This window comes from Mobula birostris, chromosome 24 (assembly GCF_030028105.1).
Source record: "Mobula birostris isolate sMobBir1 chromosome 24, sMobBir1.hap1, whole genome shotgun sequence".
NCBI classification, from domain to species: Eukaryota; Metazoa; Chordata; class Chondrichthyes; order Myliobatiformes; family Myliobatidae; genus Mobula; species Mobula birostris.
This window is the reverse complement of record NC_092393.1, coordinates 6528573-6553769: the sequence shown is the minus strand read 5'-3', so window position 1 is coordinate 6553769 and position 25197 is coordinate 6528573. Positions and strand designations below refer to the sequence as shown.

General features: G+C 44.3%; 2 protein-coding genes across 7 annotated transcripts in view; one reads left to right on the top strand and one right to left on the bottom strand.

Annotated features, from left to right (window-relative positions):
• Positions 1–23117, bottom strand: part of recql5 (RecQ helicase-like 5) — a 110964-nt gene extending 87847 nt beyond the window's left edge. For all 5 annotated transcript variants that reach the window (XM_072241898.1, XM_072241902.1, XM_072241904.1 and 2 more), the window contains exon 1: positions 22958–23117. In XM_072241898.1, the coding sequence (XP_072097999.1) occupies positions 22958–23078 (121 nt within the window). In that variant the 5' untranslated portion in view covers positions 23079–23117. The remainder of the gene's footprint in view (positions 1–22957) is intronic.
• A 52-nt stretch (positions 23118–23169) lies between these two features.
• Positions 23170–25197, top strand: part of sap30bp (SAP30 binding protein) — a 131256-nt gene continuing 129228 nt past the window's right edge. For both annotated transcript variants that reach the window (XM_072242274.1, XM_072242273.1), the window contains exon 1: positions 23170–23270. In XM_072242274.1, coding sequence (XP_072098375.1) covers positions 23192–23270 — 79 coding nt within the window. In that variant the 5' untranslated portion in view covers positions 23170–23191. The remainder of the gene's footprint in view (positions 23271–25197) is intronic.

The window sequence follows — 25197 nt, the reverse complement described above, 5'->3', positions numbered from 1 at the left end:
CCTCGTACAGCCGCTGTAGCGGTGCCCGGTGTGCGCCCCTTCGTACGAATATAAACTTACAGTTCTGCAGGTCTTTAGGTACGCAGGTCAGAATCTGTCCATGCTGCGAAGTCGGTACAGAGGCCAGGTTGCCGGGCCTTTCACGTAGTCTGTCCAGGACTGCTGCGGGTTCTTCCTCTTGCCCCCTTGGGGCTGGTATGAACTCTCCTGGGATGACCAGGGGTGTGCCATACACCAGCTTGGCTGACGAGGTGTGCAGATCCTCTTTGGGTGCTGTGCGGATTCCAAGCAGGACCCAGGGAAGCTCATCCACCCAGTTAGGCCCTTTCAGGAGGGCCATGAGAGCGGACTTTAAGTGATGGTGGAAGTGTTCCACTAGTCCGTTCGACTGTGGGTGGTAGGCAGTTGTGTGGTGTAGCTGTGCTCCCAACAGGCTGGCCACAGCCGACCACAGGCTGGAGGTGAACTGGGCGCCTCTGTCGGAGGTAATGTGGGCAGCTATCCTGAAGCGTGCTACCCAGTTTGCAATCAGCGCTCGGGCGCAGGACTTGGCACTGGTGTCGTGACCGGGACCGCCTCTGGCTATCTCGTGAACCAGCTGGCGCCGAACTGTAGTTGCACTGTGCGAGTGCCATAGGTCCCAATCGTGCTGCCGTTTGCGGCCCTCAGGGTGGGTCTCGTCGCCCTGTTGCGGGTGTCATACCCCGTCAGGGGTAAGACGCTGATCTCCGCTCCGGTGTTGACCAAGAAGTGGCGTCCTGACTGTTTGTCCCGGACATACAGGAGGCTGTCTTGGTGGCCAGCCGCCGTAGCCATTAGCGGCGGCTGGCCCTGGCGTTTTCCCAGGAACTTGCAGGGTGGGCGACAACGGCGAGCTTCTGTGCCCCACCACTGGTGGTAGAAACACCACTGTTCATTGGCCTCCTCACTCCTGCCTCTGGGTTGTGTGCACTCCATTGCCGGGCCTAGTCTGGTCTGCTGTTGGGCACGTGACTTGGTAATCTGTCCGACGGACGCCCCACTCTCCCTCTTGGCTTTCCACAGCACGTCTGCCTGGGCCGCCACCATCCGGGGGTCACTGAAATCTGCGTCGGCCAGCAGCAGATATATGTCCTTGGGCAGTTGTTCAAGGAACGCCTGCTCAAACATGAGACAGGGCTTGTGTCCCTCAGCCAGGGCCAGCATCTCGTTCATTAATGCTAACAGCGGCCTGTCTCCCAAACCATCCAGGTGCAGCAAGCGGGCACCTCGCTCACGCCGTGAGAGGCCAAAGATCTCTAAGAGCAGCGCTTTGAATGCTGCATATTTGCCTTCTTCGGGGGGGGGGGGGGTGACTGTATGAAATCCCCAACCCCTGCGGCTGTCTCCTGGTCAAGGGAGCTCACCACGTAATAGTAACGTGTGGAATACGAAGATATCTGCCAAATCTGGAACTGGGCTTCTGCTTGGTCAAACCACATGCGTGGTTGCAGCGTCCAGAAAGTTGGCAGTTTTAGCGAAACTGCACGTACAGATGAAGGAGAGTCGATCATCTTTGGTCCAAATCCCGTTTGGACCGTTAGGGTCACCAATGTAGCGATGTGCCACACACAGAGCTAGCAATAACGACACGCAGTCGGTAAGTCGCACTCGAGACTAGTTTATTCAAACTTCGCGGCACTGGCTTTTAAGCAGTTTCCCTTCCAGCCCTCACCGGGCGGAAATGACATCAGAGGTGCATTACAAAAGTCTCTCCCTGCGCGCGAGCTATCTTGTGAACTGGTTCACTTGTGTAGAAAGTGGGTCGCCACACTTCCATAATTCAAAGAGATTGAAGGATAAGGTTGCAGGGTGACAAACGTGGCAGGAACACTTGGAACTAAAAACTAATCCCTACTGGGAGAAAACAGCAGCTGTTCTTTCTGCACTGTTCTCCAGCAGTTTAAGGACTAAGTCCAGCTGGAACATAACTCACAAGTGCTCTTGAAAGTCAGGTATTAACCCTACCAACAACCAAGCATTGCAATCCAGGTCCCTTTCATGATAGCTTATGGAGAAGCATGTGACTTCCCTCCCAGAAATGATAGGTGTTTGTGCACTCGACTCTTGAAGGCTTGGACCCCATCATCACAGATGTTTCCAACCACAGCATATGGAAGGCTGTTCCAAATTCTGAATGCACAGTGAAGGAAGCTTCTCACCAGTGTGTAGTTTCTTGCATCAGGCATAGAAGCAGCATGAGCAGGCACAGATAACTTGATCATGTGGTGCGTCGCCTCTCATAAGATGAAGGCAGCATGGTGCGAAGGTCTGCAGGGCTGTGGCTGGTGTGCATTTTGTACAGCACAGTAGCTGCAGCAACCTGTCATCTGTGGTGTAAGCTACTGATGGCTAGCTTCTCACGAGCTGTGGCTTCATCTACACCTATAATCCTGAGAGCCTTTCTTTGAATGGAATAAAGCTGGCTGAGGCATTCATCCATGATAAGCAGGCATGCTCCATGATACTTTGTACCCGGGCTTTGTAAACCGTGGCTCTGCCCTCTTTGTCTAGTTTCGATTAGATTATGAGGACACGTAGTCCTCTTTTATTGTCATTTAGTAATGCATGCATTAAGAAATGATACAATATTCCTCTGGTGTGATATCACAGAAACACAGGACAGACCAAGACTGAAAAACTAACAAAAACCACAAAATTATAACATATAGTTACAACAGCGCAACAATACCATAACTCGATGAAGAACAGGCCATGGCACAGTAAGAAAAGTTTAAAGTCTCTCGAAAGTCCCACATCTCACGCAGACGGGAGAAGGAAGAAAACTCTCCCTGCCATGCCCGACCACAGTCCGACTCTGAGTCGTCCAAAAACTTCGAGCTCCAACCAGCCCTCCGACACCGAGTACCATCTCTGCTGAACGCTTCGACCTCAGCCTCGGTCGCCAGCAGCAGGCAAAGCTGGGGATTTTGAGGCCTTCCCTCCGGAGATTCTCGATCGCACAGTAGTAGCGGCAGCGAACCGGGCATTTCAGAAATTTCTCCAGATGTTCCTCTGTGCCTTCTCACATCTGTCTCCATCAAATCAGAATTGTGCACAGCATCCTACTTACAAATACGATATCATTTCACGGGAGAGCTGTGCGCGCTACTTTCCGCAGTGCTCCAAGCCTTTGTCCAGCCTCGTTTGAAATAGTAGAAAGATGTTTATCCCATACCAACTTGCTGTCAATATTAACACTAAGGATAACTAGCTCCTTCTTTATATCCAGCTTGCAGTTCCCAAAATACAGATCGGGGTTTGATGGATTCCTCTTCCAAGACATCACCATCGCCTTGCACTTAGTAGGCTCAAAGGTGACATTCCAGTCACCTGCCCAGACTTTCATCCTGTCAAGATCCCTATTCAGGCCTGCTGCCACTGTATTACTCTCTCCTGCTCTAATTGGTGCAAATAGTGCGGAGTTGTTAGCGTACAGGTATAGCTCGTTACTGCAAGCATCAACCAAGTTGTCAATGAAGATGGAAATCAGAAGTGGCCCAAGTATTGAACCCTGTGGTCCCAAATGGGTTGCCACCTTGAACCTCAGACCAACTTATGGGTGACCCCTGCTGGGCAGGTTTGGCATTAGGTGTGACAGAGAGACAGAAGGATGTTGACATGGGGGCCCCCAGATCCTAGGGTACCCTCTCAAAGACATAAGCACAAATACCACTATCAACCTATACATTTTCCTTTAGGTCCAAGAGAGTTCTTCTATTCAGTTCCTTCAGTAACACATTTGCGGTCTGTATGATGTATCCACCGAGATAGCCCCTTCAGTTTTACATCCATGGGAGTGGTCAGTAACACCTGATATGGTCCTCCCCACTGAGGTCAGAGTTTCCCTTGATCCCAGTTCTTGGTCAGGACAAAATCTCCAGACTCAATCGTGGGATAGTCACCATTGGGCTGGGTTTCATCTTCCCGATAGGCCTGCCACACCTGTGAATGCAAGCTTTAGAGAGTTTTAGTTAATTTGCATAAGTATTTTCCTATCTTCTCCCTCAAGGTATGCATATCTAATTTTGCAGGTAAGCTGTCAGGGAGGAGCGGCAAACAAGGCTTCCCGTAGATAATTTCTGCAGGTGATAACCCTGTCTTACTTGATGGCGGGATTCTCATATGGAATAGGGCTAAGGGTAAAACCTTCAACCAGGTCAATCCAGTTTCTTGTGTAAGTTTGGCCAACTTGTCTTTCAAAATACCATTGGCTCGTTCCACTGTGTCGGCTGCTTTCGGATGATGGGTGCAGTGGAACTGCTGTTTTATTGCACGATCTTTACAGACTTCCTCACTTATTTTGGCAACAAAATGTAGCCCATTGTCCAAGCTTATCATTTCTGGAAGTCCATACCAAGGAATTATTTCTTCTAGCAATATTTTCACAACAGTCCTAGTGGTATTATTAGTTGTAGAAACAGCTTCAATCCATCTACTATCACCAAGCAATACTCATAACAATGCACTCCAGGTAGTTCTATAAAATCAAGTTGTAAACAAGAAAAAGGTCCACCAGGCAAAGGGATAGTTCCGGAAACACAAGGCATTCTCTTTCCAGCATTCATTTTTTTATTTACAAGTTAAACATGCTGTGGCTCGTTTTTCAGCTGCTTGTTGGAAATCAGGGTGCCACCAAGATTGTAAAAATGTATTAACCATTCCCTCCATGCCCGGGTGTGTACAATTATATACATAATCTATCAAAATAGATGAGAACACAGAGGGAACGCAAACCTGTCCCACAGGGGTCACCCATAAGTTGGTCTGAGGTTCAAGGTGGCAACCCATTTGGAACCATAGTTTGTGCTCTCCTTCAGGGACATCCCCCTAGAACGTACGTATTTCCCCCACATCTGGCATACCCGTCCGTGGATCACGTCTAATAGAGCCCTGCTTATTTCCCGAGGGGATCAAAAGTGTGGGGTTCAAGGCTGTCCGTTTGGCCGCTGCATCAGCCTTAGCATTACTCTTACATATCTCATCAGATTCCCCAGTATGGGCTGCACATTTAATAATAGCCAATACATGAGGTACCTGTAGAGTGGTGAGTAAGTTGTTTACAAAGGTAGCATTACTAATAGGGTGGCCAGAGGAAGTTAGGAATCCCCAAAGCCCCGTAGTCAGTGCATAACGGGAGTCTGTGTAAACGTTCGCACTTTAGTCCGTTGCTAGGATACAGGCACGAGTCAGAGCAAACAGTTCAGCTTTCTGGGTGGAGACAGCTGGTTCAAAAGAGGCCTGCTCAATTACTTTACTGTCTGTCACTATCACATCGTTTCCCTGCTGGATCCACAAAAGAGCTTCCATCCTCATAAAATATATGGGAGCTCAACGTTCAGGGATATTCGATATTCAGGAGGGATAGACATGAAGGAAGGGGAGGTGGGGTGGCATTGCTGGTTAAAGAAGAGATTAACGCAATAGAAAGGAAGGACATAAGCCGGGAAGATGTGGAATCGATATGGGTAGAGCTCCGTAACACTAAGGGGCAGAAGACGCTGGTGGGAGTTGTGTGCAGGCCACCTAACAGTAGTAGTGAGGTCGGAGATGGTATTAAACAGGAAATTAGAAATGTGTGCAATAAAGGAACAGCAGTTATAATGGGTGACTTCAATCTACATGTAGATTGGGTGAACCAAATTGGTAAAGGTGCCGAGGAAGAGGATTTCTTGGAATGTATGCGGGATGGTTTTTTGAACCAACATGTCCAGGAACCGACTAGAGAGCAGGCTATTCTGGACTGGGTTTTGAGCAATGAGGAAGGGTTAATTAGCGATCTTGTCGTGAGAGGCCCCTTGGGTAAGAGTGACCATAATATGGTGGAATTCTTCATTAAGATGGAGAGTGACATAGTTAATTCAGAAACAAAGGTTCTGAACTTAAAGAGGGGTAACTTTGAAGGTATGAGATGTGAATTAGCTAAGATAGACTGGCAAATGACACTTAAAGGATTGACGGTGGATATGCAATGGCAAGCATTTAAAGGTTGCATGGATGAACTGCAACAAATGTTCATCCCTGTTTGGCAAAAGAATAAATCAAGGAAGGTAGTGCACCCGTGGCTGACAAGAGAAATTAGGGATAGTATCAATTCCAAAGAAGCAGCATACAAATTAGCCAGAGAAAGTGGCTCACCTGAGAACTGGGAGAAATTCAGAGTTCAGCAGAGGAGGACAAAGGGCTTAATTAGGAAGGGGAAAAAAGATTATGAGAGAAAACTGGCAGGGAACATAAAAATGGACCGTAAAAGCTTTTATAGATATGTAAAAAGGAAAAGACTGGTAAAGACAAATGTAGGTCCCCTGCAGACAGAAACAGGTGAATTGATTATGGGAAGCAAGGACATGGCAGACCAATTGAATAATTACTTTGGTTCTGTCTTCACTAAGGAGGACATAAATAATCTTCCAGAAATACTAGGGGACAGAGGGTCCAGTGAGATGGAGGAACTGAGCGAAATACATGTTAGTAGGGAAGTGGTGTTAGGTAAATTGAAGGGATTGAAGGCAGATAAATCCCCAGGGCCAGATGGTCTGCATCCCAGGGTGCTTAAGGAAGTAGCCCAAGAAATAGTGGATGCATTAGTGATAATTTTTCAAAACTCATCAGATTCTGGACTAGTTCCTGAGGATTGGAGGGTGGCTAATGTAACTCCACTTTTTAAAAAAGGAGGGAGAGAGAAACCGAGGAATTATAGACCAGTTAGCCTAACGTCGGTGGTGGGGAAACTGCTGGAGTCAGTTACCAAAATGTGATAACAGCACATTTGGAAAGCGGTGAAATGATCGGACAAAGTCAGCATGGATTTGTGAAAGGAAAATCATGTCTGACGAATCTCATAGAATTTTTTGAGGATGTAACTAGTAGAGTGGATAGGGGAGAACCAGTGGATGTGGTATATTTGGATTTTCAGAAGGCTTTTGACAAGGTCCCACACAGGAGATTAGTGTGCAAACTTAAAGCACACGGTATTGGGGGTAAGGTATTGGTGTGGGTGGAGAGTTGGTTAGCAGACAAGAAGCAAAGAGTGGGAATAAACGGGACCTTTTCAGAATGGCAGGCGGTGACTAGTGGGGTACCGCAAGGCTCAGTGCTGGGACCCCAGTTGTTTACAATATATATTAATGACTTGGATGAGGGAATTAAATGCAGCATCTCCAAGTTTGCGGATGACACGAAGCTGGGTGGCAGTGTTAGCTGTGAGGAGGATGCTAAGAGGATGCAGGGTGACTTGGATAGGTTGGGTGAGTGGGCAAATTCATGGCAGATGCAATTTAATGTGGATAAATGTGAAGTTATCCACTTTGGTGGCAAAAATAGGAAAACAGATTATTATCTGAATGGTGGCCGATTAGGAAAAGGGGAGGTGCAACGAGACCTGGCTGTCATTATACACCAGTCATTGAAAGTGGGCATGCAGGTACAGCAGGCGGTGAAAAAGGCGAATGGTATGCTGCCATTTATAGCGAGAGGATTTGAGTACAGGAGCAGGGAGGTACTACTGCAGTTGTACAAGGCCTTGGTGAGACCACACCTGGAGTATTGTGTGCAGTTTTGGTCCCCTAATCTGAGGAAAGACATCCTTGCCATAGAGGGAGTACAAAGAAGGTTCACCAGATTGATTCCTGGGATGGCAGGACTTTCATATGAAGAAAGACTGGATGAACTGGGCTTGTACTCGTTGGAATTTAGAAGATTGAGGGGGGATCTGATTGAAACGTATAAGATCCTAAAGGGATTGGACAGGCTAGATGCAGGAAGATTGCTCCCGATGTTGGGGAAGTCCAGAACGAGGGGTCACAGTTTGAGGATAGAGGGGAAGCCTTTTAGGACCGAGATTAGGAAAAACTTCTTCACACAGAGAGTGGTGAATCTGTGGAATTCTCTGCCACAGGAAACAGTTGAGGCCAGTTCATTGGCTATATTTAAGAGGGAGTTAGATATGGCCCTTGTGGCTACGGGGGTCAGGGGGTATGGAGGGAAGGCTGAGGCGGGGTTCTGAGTTGGATGATCAGCCATGATCATAATAAATGGCGGTGCAGGCTCGAAGGGCCGAATGGCCTACTCCTGCACCTATTTTCTATGTTTCTATGTAATATTGCCTCAGGCTTGAGGGGGTGGCCAACTTCATGGCCTGAAATTGCCCAGAGATGGGGGACAACATCTTGGGTTCGGTCAATATTAAAAGAATGTCTTACCAGATGTCCTGTCTTCACCTCAGACTCCTTCCAGTATTGGAGTTGGCCTGTGGCCAAGTCTTGCCAGTCTCCCTCGGTGCTGGAGGCTTGTTTCATCAGGGTGTAGGCAAGGAACCCTAGGCTCTTTGGCTTGAACCCAGGGCAAACCCTAACAGTGGTATGAGGAACCACTAGTCCTGTCTGTCACCAAAGGAAATCCTGAACTTCAGCCAGTAATGCACTGCCTTCTCTTCCTTTGACCTCTCCAATCACCGTGACTGGGAACTTCTGTCCCTCGAGGGGTGCATAACATTGGCTTTCCTCAGAAGCGCAGCCGGTATCAATCATAAACGGAGTTAGAATTGCAGCATCTTGCAATATTACATTGGGCTCTTCCTAAGAGGTGGTACTCACGGTAGGAAGCATCCTTGCTTGTCAATTTCTAAACAAGTTGTTGTCCCCACCTGTTCCTTGGTAGGTTTTTGTTCCCATTTCTGATCCCCAGATACAGCCCGCTCACATCCTTCTTCCCACCAAACATATTCACCTTTAATATTAGTTCCCTTCGGGGTTGCTTGGGATTCGAAAACCGGGTCCCAGTAATGTGTCAAAGCTTGTCGCATTCGATCTTGGTCATTGTCAGGCCAATCCATATTATTTGTTTTAATCATGTCAGCTGACTTAGTTGGTAAGCATTGGAGCAGTAAGGCATTAAACTGGGGGGACGGATTCCCATTATTAGAGGCTTGGTCTCCTGCGAAAGTGCCGCAGCAGGCCACAAATCGCTCCCGACAGTCTGGTCCCGATTTCCCAGGCTTAGGTTTGTATTCAGGTACTTTAGTGATATTTACAGGTTGTTGGAGAGCCCTCTCCAAGGCATGAATAATCTGGTCTGTCTGTTCATTCTCATTATGGATTCCCGTCTGTAACTGCCGATAGGTTTGGTATCTTAATTCTGCCTTCCATTTCCACCCCTCATCAGCTGAGAGAATCATGCAGCAGAGACCAAATAAATCTTGTGGGGTCGCATTACACATTACACCACTGCCAAACCACAGTACGTGTGCTTGCAACACTGTGTGTCAGACAGAGTGATCAGCAGCACTGGGGCTCCACAGGGGACTGACTTGTCTCCCTTTCTCTTCACGATTTATACCTCGGATTTCAACTACTGTACAGAGTCTTGTCATCTTCAGAAGTCTTCTGATGACTCTGCCATAGTTGGATGCATCAGCAAGGGAGATGAGGCTGAGTACAGAGATACAGTAGGAAATTTCATCACATGGTGTGAGCAGAATTATCAGCAGCTTAATGTGAAAAAGACTAAGGACCTGAGGAGGGTTAAGGCACCGGTGACCCCTGTTTCCATCCAGGGGGTCAGTGTGGACATGGTGGAGGATTACAAATACCAGAGGATATGAATTGATAATAAACTGGACTGATCAAAGAATACTGAGGCTGTCTACAAGAAGGGTCAGAGCCGTCTCTGTTTCCTGAGGAGACTGAGGTCCTTTAACATCTGTCAGACAATGCTGAGAATGTTCTACAAGTCTGTGGTGGCCAGTGCTATCATGTTTGCTGTTGTGTGCTGGGGCAGCAGGCTGAGGGTAGCAGACACCAACAGAATCAGCAAACTCATTCGTAAGGCCAGTGATGTTGTGGAGATGGAACTGGACTCTATGATAGTGGTGTCTGAAAAGAGGATGCTGTCCAAGTTGCATGCCATCTTGGACAATGTCTCCTATCCACTACATAATGTACTGGTTGGGCACAGAAGTACATTTAGCCAGAGACTCATTCCACCAAGATGCAAAACTGAGCGTCATAGGAAGTCATTCCTGCCTGTGCTACAACTGCTCCCTTGGAGGGTCAGACACCCTGAGCCAATAGGCTGGTCCTGGATTTATTTCCATCTGGCATAATTTACAAATTATTATTTAATTATTTATGGTTTTATATTGCTATATTTATACTCTATTCTTGGTTGGGGCAACTGTAACAAAACCCAATTTCCCTCGGGATCAATAAAGTATGACTATGACTATAGTACTGCGGACATACTGAGCAAAGTGTGCGGTTTTTCTTTTCTATCTGGGGCCTAACTCATGATCATTATCATTTCTTGCAGCTTCCAGGGTGTATACACAGGAATTACTGAGGGCTATCCTCAGTTGCTCGTGGACTGGGCAGCGTTTTTTTTAGATTATGAGAACACTCAGTCCTCGTTTATTGTCATTTAGAAACGCATGCATGAAGAAATGATACAATGTTCCTCCAGAGTGATATCACAGAAAAACAGGACAAACCAAAGACTAACACTGACAGAACCACATAATTATAACATAATTACAGCAGTGCAAAACAAAACCATAATTTGATGAAGAGCAGACCATGGGCACAGTAATAAAAAATGTCAAAGTCCCAATCGACTCCTGAGTCCCCGATAGCAGGCAGCAAAGGGGGAAACTCCCTGCCATAAACCTCCAGGCACCGACAACTGCCGATGCATTGGAAGCACCCGACCACAGCCAACACTGAGTCCGTCCGTCCGAAAACTTTGAGCCTCCGACCAGCCCCTCCGATACAGCCTCCCGAGCGCCATCCTCTGCCCAGTGCCTTCGACCTTGCCCGGCTGCCAAAACAAGCAAAGCTGAGGACTCGAGGCCTTCTCCTCTGGAGATTCCGGACCACACAGTAACAGCGGCAGCGAAGCGGGCATTTCAGAAGTTTCCCCAGAGGTTCCTCTGTACCCTTACGTCTGTCTCCATCAAATCAGAATTGTGCACGGTCCCCTATTTGACGGACAACAGACATCACCACCGAAGTGGCCGCGCGCGCTGCGTGGCGCCGCCATCTTCTCCTCCCTCCGACATTTGGGTGGGCAATCGTCTTTGTTTAGCCATTAACTCTGGAGTTTTATTGGATTCTTCCCTCCCTGTCTCGGAATAATCCTCGGTATTCCCTTCCTGGATCTCAGGGTATTGAGAGACTCCCCCTTCCCTGCCGCTGCTGTTTTACCCGAGCGGCCGCTGTATCCGAGTACTGGAAGGATTGGGGTTCGGGAGCACTGGTAAGATGGGGGATACAGTGGGTGCTCAATCCTCGTCACAGTCCTCAAACAGGGTCGGTATGCCAGACATAGGTTCCGGATCCTGTTTTGGCTCTGGATCTCGTGCACAGCACTGCCGACCTAAACCTTCCTGTCTGTCCATATCTGCCTTTGCCTGTTTTCTTTGTCTTTCTTGTTCTCTTTTCCTTCTCCCATCTCCCCATTCACACCGTGCCTTCAACGTTTCCCAACTCTTGGGAGTGCCATCACCTGTACATACCTCTACCACTTTATCACGTACACTGTTCCTCCAACTGGCCAGTGAAGTACTACAGGTCCACAATCCCTTATCCGAAATTCTGAAATCCGAAAACGGAGGTTTTTTTCATGGAGGTTGGAGCATGTCGTAACAAAGCTTGTTTGGCGTGCCAACAGCTGGTGTCACTTAGGTGTGACGTGGCAGCACTAGCAGAGGCCACCAGACGTTAGTTGTGGGTCAGCACTCGTACTGGTTACACGTGCATTTGCTATTTACTGATATTTTGCGTTCACTGTTGACTTTGTGTTTAATTTCACTGTGAAAATGTCAAAAAAGGCTGTAGATACCCCTATGGGTAACAAAGAGAAAAGAAATATCATTATCAATAACGCAGCAAGTGGAGTTATTGCAGAAGCTTGATCATGGTGTGTCTGTGCGGTGTCTTACTGAAGAATATGGTGTCGGAACCACCACTGGATATGATTTAAAGAAACAGACAAGTTACTGAGGTTTTATAGTGACAGTGATGACTATAAACTAATGAAAAATAAGTTTTAAAGATGCTAAGGACAGATTAACTATTCTTGGGTGTGCCAATGCAGCAGGCACACACAAGGTGAAGTTGGTAGTGATTGGAAAAAGCCAACATCCCAGATGTCTGAAAGGTGTACGCAATTTGCCTGTGCACTATTATGCAAACAAGAAAGCATGGGTAACCCAAGAAATGTTTTCTGACTGGTTCAATAACCACTTTGTAGCAGCGGCACGAGCTCATTGCTGGCAAGCTGGACTGGAAGAAAACTGTAAAATTTTATTGTTCCTGGACAACTGCTCCGCACATCCCCTGCCGAACTTCTTGTGCAAAGTAATATTTTCGCAATTTTCTTGCCCCCCCCCATGTGACATCTATATTACAGCCTTGTGACCAAGGAATTTTACGCTCCATGAAGAGCAAGTATTAAGACAATTTTTGAATTGTATGCTTTCTAGAGTCAACAAAGGAGTAGGACTCCAAGACTTCCTGAATAAACTGTAATAGTATTTGCAAAAGAGTGCAGATCGGGAAAACCCCGAAATTCTCTCTCCAGCACTCGTTTGAGCATATAGAGACTTTCTTTCATGTCATTATTCCCTAAACAATACAGTATAGCAACTACTTACATAGCATTTACATTGTATTAGATACTATTAGTAATCTAGAGATGATTTAAAGTATGCGGGAGGTTGTGCGTAGGACCGGAGCACCCCCAGGTCCTAAAGTCCAACCGCACTGAGACAGGTTAATTATCAATATAATTATCAATTTTCTGAAATCTGAAAAATTCTGAATTCTGAAATGCAACTGGCCCCAAGGATTTCGGATAAGGAACTGTGCATCTGTATTCCATTTGGTATGAGCTTTATCTTTCCATTCTCTAATCAATAATTTCCACTTTTTACCGCAATTCTTTTTCCAAATTAAATTTACTGCTTGTTCACAAAAGGTTATATCCCAAGTTCCCCCTGGTGGCCACACACCATTTCACAGTTTCTTTGTTTGCACTGCACTTAACATCCGGAGATCCTTTTCCTTATCTGGGATTTGTTCACACATACACTGTAGGGGAGTCCCTTTCCCTTCTGTATCTAACATCTGTCCTATCCTGTGCTGGTTATTCAATTATACAGCTTAATCGACCAAGCCAGAGACCTGCTGTCCAATTATACAAATAGACTGAGCCTTTTCCTTACCCGCTGCCCAATTAGTTAAGTCGACTCAATTAAACAGTTTAATCGACCAGGCCAAAGACCTGTTGCCCAATTCTTCAGCACCCGCAGACTTTAATACTCACAAAACAACTGCTTACCTTATTATCCTGGTCCTTGTGGTTCACTGGATCCCGTGAAGGTACAGGTTCCTCGGAGCGAGGGGCAGGAGTTTCGAATGAGTGGAAGGGACAGTCAGAGGTAAAACACTTTGGAGCATCCTACCACCCGCTTACACTCAGCCGGAATCGCCCCGTCACTTATTCAGCCCGTAGGGACTTTCTCTATGTTGGGATCTGAGTCATGGCAGCAAGTGTAAACTTAAATTCGCCGGACCAATAACCACACCACAAACAGTTCTTTACTTTATCCCTTTCACCAGTTTATTTGTTCAAACTCAGCCGACGAGGGGTGCGGAGCCGCACACCAGAGGGAGAGGGTTCTTCGCCCTCTGGTGGCTCGTATCGGACCTCTGTCTAACATGCAGAAATGTTACAATTTATAGAACTAGCTTGAGGGACAAAGAGCACCTAGTTCAACTGGTATCCCCACCAAGTCTGTTGGAGCAAAACTTAGAGAAGAGAGTCCACTAAATCAAGGTTTTAATTACAGATGATTGTACTCTCCAGTCCTTATCAGTTATTCCCTTTGCTAGGCCCTAACTTAATTACAGACAGATGTTCATTCCTGCATCTATCAGTGAGTCCTCCCTTTCCCTAAACAAACAAGGGTACTTAGTTCAATTCTTGCAAAACCATAAGGCAGGATGTGTGCGACCAATAACCAGAACCCAACCCCCAGAACATAACATTCTCAGGAGACATCTGTCGAGTCGTTAATCTAAAACCAGCTGCAGGCGGATTACTCAGTGAAGGACAAGCAGAAGTTCGCACACTACCCAGGACAGAGCACACATAAGTTTGCACTCAATTTTAACCCGTTATTTATAAGAGTCCAAGAATCATTTCTTACTTCCCCAATACCCTTAAAACTTCATCAGAAGTCCAAGACCCTTTGTCAGACAGGAGTGTGAAAACAATTATCGTAAAGTCCAAAGTTCAAAGTCAATTTATTAACAAAGTACATAAATGTCTCCATATACAATCCTGAGATTCATTTACAGGCAGGAGGTATGTTGCCTTACAACTGTAGTTGGAAGATTTTGGGCTTGTACAGTAGGAATAATGTTCCACTGGTAATAAAAAGGTACCAAAGGGATGAAAAATGCTTCTTTAAACAGAGAATTTTCAGTAATTCTGACAAATAAATGGGCCCCACTCAATAGTACTTATACGCATTTTCAGAGCAAGTAATTCCTGACTAAATGAACCAAGTGTCACAGGATAGGAAACAGTAGCTGAACTGTGACAGTTGCTGTAATAAAGCAAACCTCCTAGCAGAAGCTCGGAGTGTGCAGGGACACAGGGAACCCATGTTACATTAGGTCTTAGAGGTCCATACCCTGAAAACCAATTGCAAACAACATTCAAGGTTTAAAGCAGTTGCTTCCAGGTAAAGTTTTGTGGAAAGCTTTCTATAACTGAATGTTTATTTTACAGAGTTTAATAAAACTTAAAATGTGGCAACATCCAATTTACGCTTGTTGATAGCTTTATCAATACCAGCATAGTCCCATACCCAGCACCACGCAGCTTAAGTAATAAGGCATCTTCAGTACTGCACCAGTGCAATCTAGGGCAGACAGATCTACAATAAGTCTTTGAAGCCTGAGGAGCTTTTGATCAGGATCTCTCAGCATGAGGCTGAGCTCAAGATGCTTAAAACACAGCAATGAAAATCACCTGGACTTTTTATATCCAAAATCAGTTACCCCCTTAAGGTATGATCTTTCAATTCAATTAATACTCAAGCGCAGGAAATGTGCCTGCAAACGTGGCAGGTAAGAGAACCAAGACAGCAGGAGTCTCAGATGTATGACTTGCCACTGGTATTGCGGATTACTCAACTTGCTTTGATTAGAGGGGAGCTCGAGGTTAGATGAGATCATGGTCCATAACATTAACAAGAGGTCGTTCAAGTGATGGGAATGAAGACTGTAGAATAGTAAAAGACAGTGTAGTACAGAGGACTCATACTGTGCACTGCAAAAAAGGGCAAATGTCCTCAGGATGGTACCTTGGTTCAGCTCTGGACTGAAGACAAAAATAAGCGAGAGGGAGAAGACAATGATCACAGTGCATGTTGGGACCAATGATAGCAGGAGAACAAAAAAAAACATTCTACATGATAAATGGAGCTAGGCACCAAATTAAACAGAATATTGTAGACACTAACTTCTGAATTATTGCCTGCAAGTAAATATCTGTAACTATATGGAATGGGATATTGAGGGTTACGTGACACTTCAGAAGGAGGGAATGCCACAAAAAGAGGGAGCAGCTCTGTAATTTAATGACAGACCAAAGACAATAGAAAGGGAAGGCCTGTGTACATGAAAATGGATGAAAAAATTGTTTAGATAGAGATAAGAGAAACCTGTGCATACTGTAGGAGACCACAGATAAGTCAGAGTGGAAGTGGGATAGGGCATTAGAGTGACAGGCAACAGGAAGCTCAAGGTCACCCCTCCAGATTGAATGCAGGGGCTCCACAAAGCAGTCACCAAATCTTTTTGGTTACTCCAATGTAATTGTGAGCACCAAATGCAATGCACTAAATTGGAAGAGCTAATGAATTGCTGTATCACCTGGGAAGACTGTTTAGGTTTCTGAATGATGACACAGTAAGAGGTAAAAGAACAGATGTGCATCTCCTGCAGTTGCATGGAAAAATAACATAAAAAAAGGGAATGACAAATTGGAGGTGAAAATATGTACCAGACAGTTGCCAATAATCTCATCAAAATAGTAAACTGAGATTGGGATATGAAGATGAGTGCATATATTCTTTAAGCTTGTGAACACTGCAAAGGATAATCCTTTGAAAGTGAAGGCTGGTAGGGTAGAAGATGAGAACCATGGTTTATTGCTCTCTCCTCACACGGATTGCAGTAATGTAAGAAAATAAGAAATATAGTCAAGTATGGTAGAGGGGAAGCCACAATTCAGGAAGCTAAACACCTCCAAAGAACCCGTGTGGAAAAGCGCATCATCTGAGCAAATACAAAAAAGACAGAAGAAACTGGAGAATGAAATGAAGTCCATAGAGGAGGTGTAGTCAAGTGGGTGTCTGGTAAAGGATGCTTGTAGCTGGCCAATTCTGAGATGGATACAGAATACTCCAGAATAAGAAAGGTAGAGTCAAAGACCACAGGAAGGTGAGAGCAGAGTGAAAATTAGCAGCACAAGTGATGGAACCGTTTTGTGTTCTGTATAAGTGTGAAACGTAACATCAATACATTCATTTATGAGCCAGAAAGACAATGGGGGAGGGGACTTGAGCAGGACTGAAACAGACATTTGCATGTAACCCACAGAGACAGGTGTAGCCTTGGCCCACGCAGCCTTTGATCTGGAGTGAGTAAGTGAAGTTAAAGTTGTTCTTCTGAGTTTGATTAAATGACTTAATATATTCTTCTCTTAAATTTTAAATGTTCTTATTTCATCACTTAACATCTCATCCAGTATCATGTTGATCTGTTCTACTTCTGTGCTAAATACTGCAGCAAACTAATAATCTAGATTATTTGGATGGCCCTATACCCATCACAATCTTATTTTAATGGAATGTCTGTAAAACATTTTACTACTTTGCTTCTTATATAATTTCCATAATTCTTCATTGGCTTTCAAATGGTTCTAATTTGGTTTCCCTCCTAATCTTGTCATAGTCTCTTCTATCATGCACTGTAATTCTACTTTAAAAATATAAGCTTATATCTAGTTGTTTTATATGTTCACACAGAGTGTTTAATTTATTTCCTTTTATGATTCTTCTTCAAGCACTAGGGTGAAGTGTTCACAAAGCTTTGCAGCTATTGTACACTTTGCCATAAATGTAGCTCATTTTCCAAAACTCTGCAGTTGATCAGTGAACCATCCTTCAGAAACCTGTTTAGCCTCTTTCCGAATGTTCAATAATTTCCCACGTAATACATTCCAACACTTGCCTTCAGGTAAACTAGAATTAAATGGCCTGAAACTGCAGTGTCTCAGAGTTAGAACTCAAAGATTCAGATTATTTTCAAATATTGAAAGGCATTAGTAGAACTTTTGCTCACGCACTACCATCACTTATTCAGAGCATGATAAGTAAACTTGCACGATGGTGAAAATGCTTAGTGGTTAGAGTGCAGCTGCTGATTCAAGGCTTGCAGTTGTTTATCCATTCAACACTGGATTGGTAAAATTTATCTTGCTGGTTCCAGAGTTCAAAAACAGTTCATCATCCAAATCCTTTAACTTATTTTCATTAATTATACTTAATATTATTTTCTTAATATTAATATTTTCTTAATATTAATATCCCTTAGCCAAGCAGTTCAGTTCACCCTGCTTTAAGTGACATACCTGTTTTCATCTATTCAACCCTTTGCTGAGTTCAATATCACCTCTGGGTAACTGCATGCATGTGTTTTTCAGTGCAGCTGGAAGCCAGTTCGCTTTGTTAACTCTCCAACTATTTCATGGGTTTCAATCTTGAAACATTATCCATCAACTTTCCTACATTTGCAATCTCCAATACTTTGTCAAATAACCCTACAATGTCTGAAGTCCTCTGCCCAGAAAGCCACAAAGACTTGCTCTGCCAATTTTGGTTCCTTATAGTTCTTTTTCACGTCCTTCCTTGGGTCAGTCTTTAACAATTCCCCCATGGCACATGACAGATTTAACGGGGATGAATGTTTCTGGCACTCTTTTCTTAAAGATGGCTGCTAATATTCTTCTTTCCAATTCTTTATTACTCTAGCTTCACTTGTCACGAAGTTCTCTGTCAGAAGTTGACCACTGAAGTTAGGTTACAGAATTACAGAATCCGGTCTGTGCCGTGTTCCCCACCTTTTCCTCTGTAGCCCATCTTACTATCTTCTCATTAATACAAACTGAAGTCCTTCTGAATAATCTGACAGATTCTTATCCCTCCTTTCTTACAGTGAGCTTTTGAAACACCAAACAGAATATTTTTTTCTTCTCTTAATAAATTTTTCCAACACATTCACCGGGCCTCTGGTTCCAATACACCTTTTACAGCTGCCATTTCATTAACAATGTCAACTCATTTTTTTCTAACAAAATGTGTCACTTCACCACACTTCCTTTCTACCACCTGTTCATTCTACCAGATGTTGATTCTTGTTTTGTTCTGTTGCCATTTTCCTCACTGTTAACCACGGGTCACTTTTTAAAAATTTGGAACCTTTTTACATTATGTTCATGTCACTATGGTGGGAAAGAAAGTGGTGATCTAGCACTGAATCTGGAAACATTACTGCAATCTGGAAAAACAACCATCTACCGTAATCCTCTGCTTTCCCCTGTTGAACAATAGCTATGCCTGATTCTATTCCATGGGGAATTATGTAGCTAACCAACTTTGCCAGTCCCCTGAAACCCAATTATCTTCTACCTTTCCTAGCTTTAAAAATACTGAATCAGGTTTTCAAAAGTAATTTGACTTGCAACAAACTTGTATTAATTTGCTTTATTAACTCCAACGTCTCCATTTAATTCAGAGCCTATAATTCACCTGAAAATTGTTTCTTAAAACTACTAATGAGGTTAAACTGACCAGTTTTTATTGTTCAGAATCTTCGACACTTAATTGAAAAACAAAAGCATGAAATTTACAGTGCACATGGTGCACAATAGATGAAAAGTTCAAGAAGGAACCAGGCTAATTGTAGAGCGCTGAAGCAGGAGGTTAAAAAAAAGATGGGAAAAGCGAACAGGATGGCTGTTAACCTGAACTAAACCCAAACGACATCCATGAATGTCGACACCATTATGTGTACAGGCAAGATGCACAGAGGCAGAGGGCTACTTGAAATCCTAAGTACATTGTCTCAATGTTAACAAGGTTGACCAACTTAAATCCTAGGATGAGAGGTTTATCCAATTGAGGAAAGCTAAGCAGGTTGGGTCTATATTCTTTGGAATTCAGAAGAATGAAGGGTGACTTATTAACACAAACAAGATCCTGGGGTGGTTGGGAGCGTTAGGTGTGGGGAGGGGATGACAAAACAGAGCTGACACATTTTCACTTGTATTGAACAAGGGAAAAGAGTGACAGAGTTTCAACATTAGGAAGCAGTTTTTTAAAACAGGATTGCACAGATTTTCTTTTTACATAAAGGGTACTGAATCTCTGAAATTCTCTGGCCCAGGGTTATGGAGGTAAGATCATTGGACGTATTTAAAGCAGAAAGAGGTAATTTTGAAAGATCAGGAAATTGAGTGCTATGGGAGTCTGAAACAGGAAAGACTCAAGGCCAGTGTAGATCAATCATGATCATAATTGAGTGGTGGGCTCAGCTTGAGGTGGTCTACTGTTATTTTCTGGCAGAATTCATGAATAGAATGAAAATAAGGAAGGCAAAGGTCAATAATGCCAAATGTAAATATTTCAGCCACTGTTGGCTTTGATAATCTTCCAGACCTCTGAGATGCAAGAATAGATCCAACAATGCTCTAGCTTAAAATGAGTCTCAAAGTCATGCAAAGGGACTAAAAGCCAGTTTATCCTCTGTGCTGGAAAACATTTCAGAAACAATAAATGGGGAAAGAGAAAGACACTTCAAGAAGTTTGAGCTAATTAAGGAAAGCCTCAGATTTACTAAAGTCAAATTCTGATAACTTAAACTAACTGAACTTCTTGATGAAGTTATTGAGAAGGCAGATGAATAAAATGTAGTAGGTGACATTTGTGATAATTATCAAAAACACTTGAGTACAATAGATAAGGTTGAAACCCATGGAATAAAAATTGACCTAAGATCAGAAACCAAAGTATCATCGCATCAAAATCAAACCAAAACCCAGGTAGTAAATCTGAAATAAAAACAGAAAATAGTAGATAGGTGTTCTAAAATTCATGAGTTATACAGCACATGAAGGCCCAATGTGTTATTTTCATTTGCCTGCCCTTGGCCCTGGTCCCCCTGAATCTTTCCAAAACAATTAATTGTAAACATTGTAATTGTTTCAGCCTGTACTGTCTCCTGTCATCTCATTCCATATACCCATATATGATTATATAAACTCCATAAGGTCACCCCTCGGTCTCCTTTACTCCAGGGAAAAGCCTCAGCCTTGTAATTCTTTATAATCGCTCCTTATAATTCAAACCTCCCAGTACAGGAAATATTTTTATAAATATTTTCTGTATCTTTCTCAAGCTTAATCAAATACTTTGATAATGTGGTGACCAGAAATGCACAGAGTACTCCAACAAGTAGATTGTTGTAGCCTTGGACAACCTCGCAAGGTGTTCCCCATGGACTATTGTTGGGGGCACTACTTTTTACAAAATATATCAATGATTTATACAAAATTTTCCTGTTTCCAAAATGGTTAAACAGTAAAAAAAAACGTAAATAGTACTGTTCAGAAAGATGTCAGTATATACTCGAAGACAATGGAGACATCCAAGAGCAAGTGTTCATAACAGAGGGAACAGCCTGGATTTGTGTAGCAAGTAGACACACGTCATTCAAGAGGTATGAGATGCCGGAAATCTTATGCAACACACACACAAAATGCTGGAGGAAATCTGCAAGTCAGACAGCATCTACGGAGCAGAATAAACATTCAATGTTGTCAGACCTGCTGAGTAGCTCCAGCAATTCATGTGTATTGCTAAAGAAACATGTCAGTAAGGACAGCACGATCCACATGGTCAATCCGAAACTGATCTCATACCTACATGAATGAACAATGGAGAAACACCAGTAAGTATAAATGACACGTTAGGATGCAGGTAAAACTGAAAAGCAGGGCCCCGAGGCCTCCAGTCTGTGCCATCCTCCTAATATAGGCTCTGAAAAATAAAATGGATGACCTTAGAGCAAGACTGCAGTACCAGAGGAACATCAGGGATTGCTCTGTACTTTGATTCACAGAGACGTGGCTCATTTCCAGCATTCCAGCCACAGCACTTCACCTGAAGCCTTCACCTTCCACCACATGGTTCAGACAGCAGCATCAGGGAAAGGCAGAGGAGATGGTGTTTGCTTTATGAATAACTCACGGTGCACAGACATGGCGGCCCTGTCTCAGACCTGGAACATTAATCTAGTGGCTGTGTCATCCATTTTATGTGCTGCGGGAGTTTTCCACCATCGTCCTGGTTGTAAATGTGCATTCCACCCCTGACTAAACTCAAGTTGGCACTGGAGGAACTGAGCACCATGATCAGTAGTCACAAGACATGAAAGGAAGAAAGACCTTCTTTCTGGTCATTGCAGGGACATCAACCAGGCCAACTTGAAGCAATCTCTGACCAACTATCACCACCACGTTACCCGTGAAACCAGAGGAGCCACCACACTATCAAGAATACTTACCATGCCATCCCGTACCTGCACTATGGTAAGTCCATTCACCTGGCTGTACTTTTGCAGTGACTGAGGACCGCAGCACCAGTGATGAGGACCACAAGGGAAGCAGAAGGGTGCTTACAGGACTGTTTTGAATTGGTGTACTGAGGAAAGCAGCTTTGCCTCGGAATGAATATGACATAATTGTCACTAACTTCACCATGACCTATGTTAATAAGTGTATGTCTTCAAGAACATACCGGACAGACCCAAACCATAAGACATAGATGAGCTGTGAGATTCAGTCTGTGAACTAGATTTGTAGCATTCAAGACCAGTGATCCAGAACTCTACTAGAAATCCAGGTATGACCTACAGATGGCTATTTTAAGAATGAAAAGCAATTCCTAATGAAGTCAGAGACAAAAACCAGATGCACATCGGCTACAGCAGGGTTTGCAGGTCATTACTTCCTAAAGGCGAAACCAAACATCATAAACAGCTGTTAATGCCTCACTCTCAGATGAGCCAAAAGCCTTTTATGCATGTTTTGAAAGGGTGAATACGACTACAGATATGCAAATCCCGAAGCATCTGGTGACTCTGTGATATCTGTGTCAGCAGCCAAAAGCAGAACATCTTTCAAGAGGTTGAATCCTCATGAGCAGTTAGGTCCTGATAGTGTACCTGAAAAAGCACAGTGTCAACTAACTGGAGTGTTCAAGCTCTTCTTCAATCTCTCACTGGTGCAATTAGAGGTTCCCACCTGCTTCAAAAGGGTATCAATCATACTGTAGACCAAGAAGAGAAGGGTGAGCTGCCCGAACTATTGCCCAGTGTCCCTCATATCTACTGTGATTCAAGTGCTTTGAGAGATTGGTCATGACTCGACGCAATTTGCTAACTGTCCAACATTCAGTCATGGACTTCAGCAATACCTATGTCAGGCTGCTGCTTACTGATTACAGCTAAGCATTCACACCATGATGCCCTCAGTCATAATCAACAAGCTTTAAAATCTGAACCTCCGTATCACCCTCTGTAACTGGATCCTGGACTTCCTCAACGGAAGGGGGAAATAGAGAGGGGGAGAGGGTGAAAGACAAGGGAGAGCAAAGGAGGGAAAGTGAGAGATAGTGGAAGAGAGTGAAGAGGGGGGGAGAGGTACCGGGTTCAAGAAGGGGGAGGGTTAGAAGAGGAAGGGGATGTTTAGAGGTGGGGGAAAGGGGTAGGCGGCAGTGAGAATGCTCAGTTGGAATTCGGGGCCTCACCTCTTACCACGGCCCTGACCGCGGACTCCTGCCGCTCTGAGCGGAACGACTGAAAGCCGAAGACGCGTGCGAGGGCCTTTAGGAGCCGGTCCGGACCGCCCGATCCCAGCGGGGACTCCATCACCGACACCGCGAGCACCACAACGGCGGCCGCACGATGATGACGTCGCACACTGGCTCCAGAGGGGCGCGTGCGCACTTACAGAGGGGTGACGTCAAACAGGGTGCGTCAAAATGGCGAGCCAGCGCAATGTTCTGTCGACGCTGAAGGCTTATGCGGGGGATTCGGACTCAGACAGTGATACCGGTACAGGTGAGGCTCAGGTTATGGGCGCACTTGGGACTCGGGGGAGGGATGCGGTTTGGGCAGAATTTTCATAATGGGCTGGTTTCGGCTTAGAAGTGCTGGGTGTAAAACATTAGGCCTTGGTATATAGTTTGTTCCTGTACAACAGAGAACCGGCCCTGTCGCTCCATAACACCGGATTCGGATTATTTATTTATCACATGTACATCAAAACATAGATTGAAATGCGTTGTTTGCGTTAACAACCAATACAACCCAAGGATGTACTGGAGGTGGCAAGGGTACAGTACTGGTAGGGACGAATCTGTCATCAGGTTCCTAAACTGCTGTGGATATTTATCACCTTATTCCACAACCTACAGACTCACTTTCAAGGACTTTTTACAACTCATGTTCTCAGTATTATTTTTATTTGCAGTTTGTCTACTTCAAGTCTCTTCAATGCCAGCACATCTTTTCTTAGGTAAGGGTCCAGAACTGTTCACAATACTCCTAAATGTAGACTGACCAATGCCTTATTAAGCCTCAGCAGCATATCCTTACTTTTATACTCTTGTAACTCTTGAAATGAATACCAATATTTCATTTGCATTTATCACCACAAGCTCCATCTGCAAATTAACCCGTAGGGAATCCTGCACAAGGACTCTCAAGTCCCTTTGCACCTCTGATTTTTGAATTTTCTCCCTGTTTAGGAAACAGTCTACACCTTTATTCCTTCTACCAAAGTGCATAACTGTAAATTTGCCAAGGCTATATTACATTTGCCACTTTATTGCTTATTCTCCCACTCTGTCTTAATTCTTCTCCAGAGTCCCTCCCTCCTCAATACTACTTGCCCCTCCACCTCTCTGTATCGTCTGCAAACTTGGCCACAAAGCCTTCAATTTGGCCATCCAAACAGTTTACATCATGCGAAAAGACATTATCCCAGCACTGACACCTGCAGAACACTACTAGTCAGCCAGAAAAGACCCCTTTTATTCCCACCCTTTGGCTTCTGGCAGTCAGCCAATCTTTTATCCATGCTATCATCTTTCCTGTAATACCATGGGTCCTTACCTTGTTAAGCAGCCTCGTGCAGCACATTGTCAAAGGGCTTCTGAAAATCCAAGTAAACAACATCTGACGATACATGGAGTTTAGAAAAGTAGAGGGATGTGGGTAACCCTAGGTAATTCTAAGGTAAGGACATGTTCGGTACCGCTTTGTGGGCCGAAGGGCCTGTATTGTGCTGTAGGCTTTCTATGTTTCCTTATCTACCCTGCCTGTTATTTCCTCAAAGAATTCCTACTGATTTGTCAGGCAAGATTTCCCCTTAAGGAAGCCATGCTGACTTTGTCATGTGCCTCCAAGTACCCCAAAACCATATCCATCATAATGGACTCCAATATCTTTCCAACCACTGAGTCAGGCTAACTGGCCTAGAATTTCCTTTCTTCTGCCTCCCTCCCTTATAAAGTGTGGAGTGACTGCAATTTTCCAGTCCTTCCAAACCATTCCAGAAACTAGTGATTTGTGAAAGATCATTATTCATGCTTCCACAATCTCTCCAGCTCTCTCTTTCAGAACCGTGGGAGTGGTAGTTCCTCTGGTCCAGGTGACTTATCTACCTTCAGAGGTTTCAGCTTCCCAAGCTACTTTCTCCTTATTAATACCAACTGCACTCACCTCTGCCCTGACACTCAAATTTCTGGCACACTGTTAGTGTCTTCCACATTAAGACTGATGCAAAATACTCATTTAGTTCATCTGCCATTTTGTTGTCCCCCATTACTACATCTCCTGCATCATTTTCCCACAATCGATATGTATAAAAATTGGTATCCTCTTTTGTATTACCGGCTAGCTTACCTTCTATTGGTTTTTAAAAATTTCCCAATCCTCAGACTTCCCACTAGTTTTTCTATATTTTATGCCCTCTCTTTTGTTT